At 41.1% G+C, this 1,562-nt stretch overlaps 1 protein-coding gene across 1 annotated transcript; it reads right to left on the reverse strand.

The window, feature by feature from the left end:
* Window positions 1–250: 250 nt before the first annotated feature.
* On the reverse strand, window positions 251–999 carry LOC125764368 (uncharacterized). The gene is made up of 2 exons (XM_049428534.1): window positions 891–999; window positions 251–792 (listed from the first exon to the last, which is right to left on the reverse strand). The coding sequence occupies exons 1-2, from the start codon at window positions 939–941 to the stop codon at window positions 379–381; spliced, it is 465 nt and encodes a 154-aa protein (XP_049284491.1). The 5' UTR covers window positions 942–999; the 3' UTR covers window positions 251–378.
* Window positions 1,000–1,562: the final 563 nt, after the last annotated feature.

Genomic DNA, 1,562 nt, shown 5'->3' on the forward strand with positions numbered 1-1,562 from the left:
CTTCGTCCTTAACCCACTGGACTTTTTTGTATGGTCACACATGCTGGCCAAGCAGAGCAAACATCAAGTAATAACTATGGACAAACTTCAGAAGCTCAATTCGAAGATCTGGGACGAAATACCCCTGAAGTAGGTGCGTGGCGCGTGTGATTCTTTCGAGAAATGTCTTAAGCTCGTCATAAATGACCCGCGGGTGGGTGTTCCCGGCTAATGCTTCAATAGGAATTAACTTAAAAAGTCTATCTTGTACTTTAATTTTTTAAACAAATTTTAATAGTGTATTCGAACTTATTAAACACCCCGTACATACAAGTGTCCTATTATCTTTTTGTTTGGAAAATAATTTAAATCATATCGATCAGATGAGCGTGAAACAATTCACCCTAATGCGGCTGCCCTTGCCAAGGCACGCTGAATAGCTTGCTGTCGCACTTGGTCACGGTATTGAGCTATTAATCCGGCCTCAACACTCGTTGTACCGGTGCTGGATGAGCCGGCAGTAGTAGACTCGGCGGTAGTAGACTCAGCAGTAGTTGCCGCCTCAGTACTGTTAGTAGACGCGTCATTTGCTACGGTTGACTCTGTGGTTGTGGTGGTAGTGGTGGTGGTGGTGGAGGTGGTGCTGGTAGTCGTAGTTGTCGCATTGGTTGTACTTTCGGTTGAAGATGCACTCGAAGTTGTGCCACTACTAGAAGTTGTAGTTGGTTCAGTTATGCCGTACCGTTGTTGAATGCGCTGTTGTGCAATTTGAGCTCGTAATTCCTGAATGGTTAGTGCGTTTACCGTTACCAACTGGAAGAAAGAAACAATTTTATTCAAGTATGAAGAAGATTTTTTGGATAATAAACATTTTTGTGAACACTTTAATACTTGTCACTTTTAATATTTACCAAAATGGAGGCTACTAAAACCACGGTTAACGCTTTTTTGTATAGATGCATTTCAGTGAACTAAAGTGAACTTTATAATTTAATAGTTGAAATAGAACTGATCAGCTCCTAGATGGGATGGAAACCTTTTTATACATCGCTAATAAATGCAGCAGCTGAATTATTTTGCTACAACTGTTCAAATAGCACTCAGAAAAGCTGACGTACGAAGTTAATGGTATGTTAATACTTCCCAAATTGTTTGTTAAACCGTTTTTATAATGCCAATTAACAAATATTAACTATTGGAAAAAACTACTCTGTATGACGTTTGCTGCACATTAATTTTAGCTGCATTTCGGTATGCAATTTTACTGTCATTCGCAAGCGAAAGTCGCGCATCACTTTTACCCCCCCGGCAGTCATGTACGCAACGTCAGACCGCAACGTCCCATAAAGTTCGCTGCCATTTTCCGCCACTAAAACAAACAAAGTGCATCGTAAATTTAATCAACCACGATACGACATCGTTCCGGCAAACCGATCGGGTGAAACGGTGCATAACAGCCGCCGTACAGTCGTCCTGTCATCGCCCTAGGAACGGTATCCTAAACTAACGAATCTAATGACTCCATGGTTGGGTTCGGGTTTTTTTTTGAGGTTAAATTATTCCACTAAAACCTCCTCAAAAAT

Source organism: Anopheles funestus, chromosome 2RL, assembly GCF_943734845.2.
Source record: "Anopheles funestus chromosome 2RL, idAnoFuneDA-416_04, whole genome shotgun sequence".
In the NCBI taxonomy this organism is placed as follows: Eukaryota; Metazoa; Arthropoda; class Insecta; order Diptera; family Culicidae; genus Anopheles; species Anopheles funestus.

Excerpts from the sequence above, each read along its gene's own strand:
- LOC125764368 (XM_049428534.1), bottom strand. The coding sequence starts at position 941 with ATGCATCTATACAAAAAAGCGTTAACCGTGGTTTTAGTAGCCTCCATT. Across the intron at positions 793-890 it reads TTTTAGTAGCCTCCATTTTG|TTGGTAACGGTAAACGCACT; the intron begins GTAAATATTAAA and ends TCTTTCTTCCAG.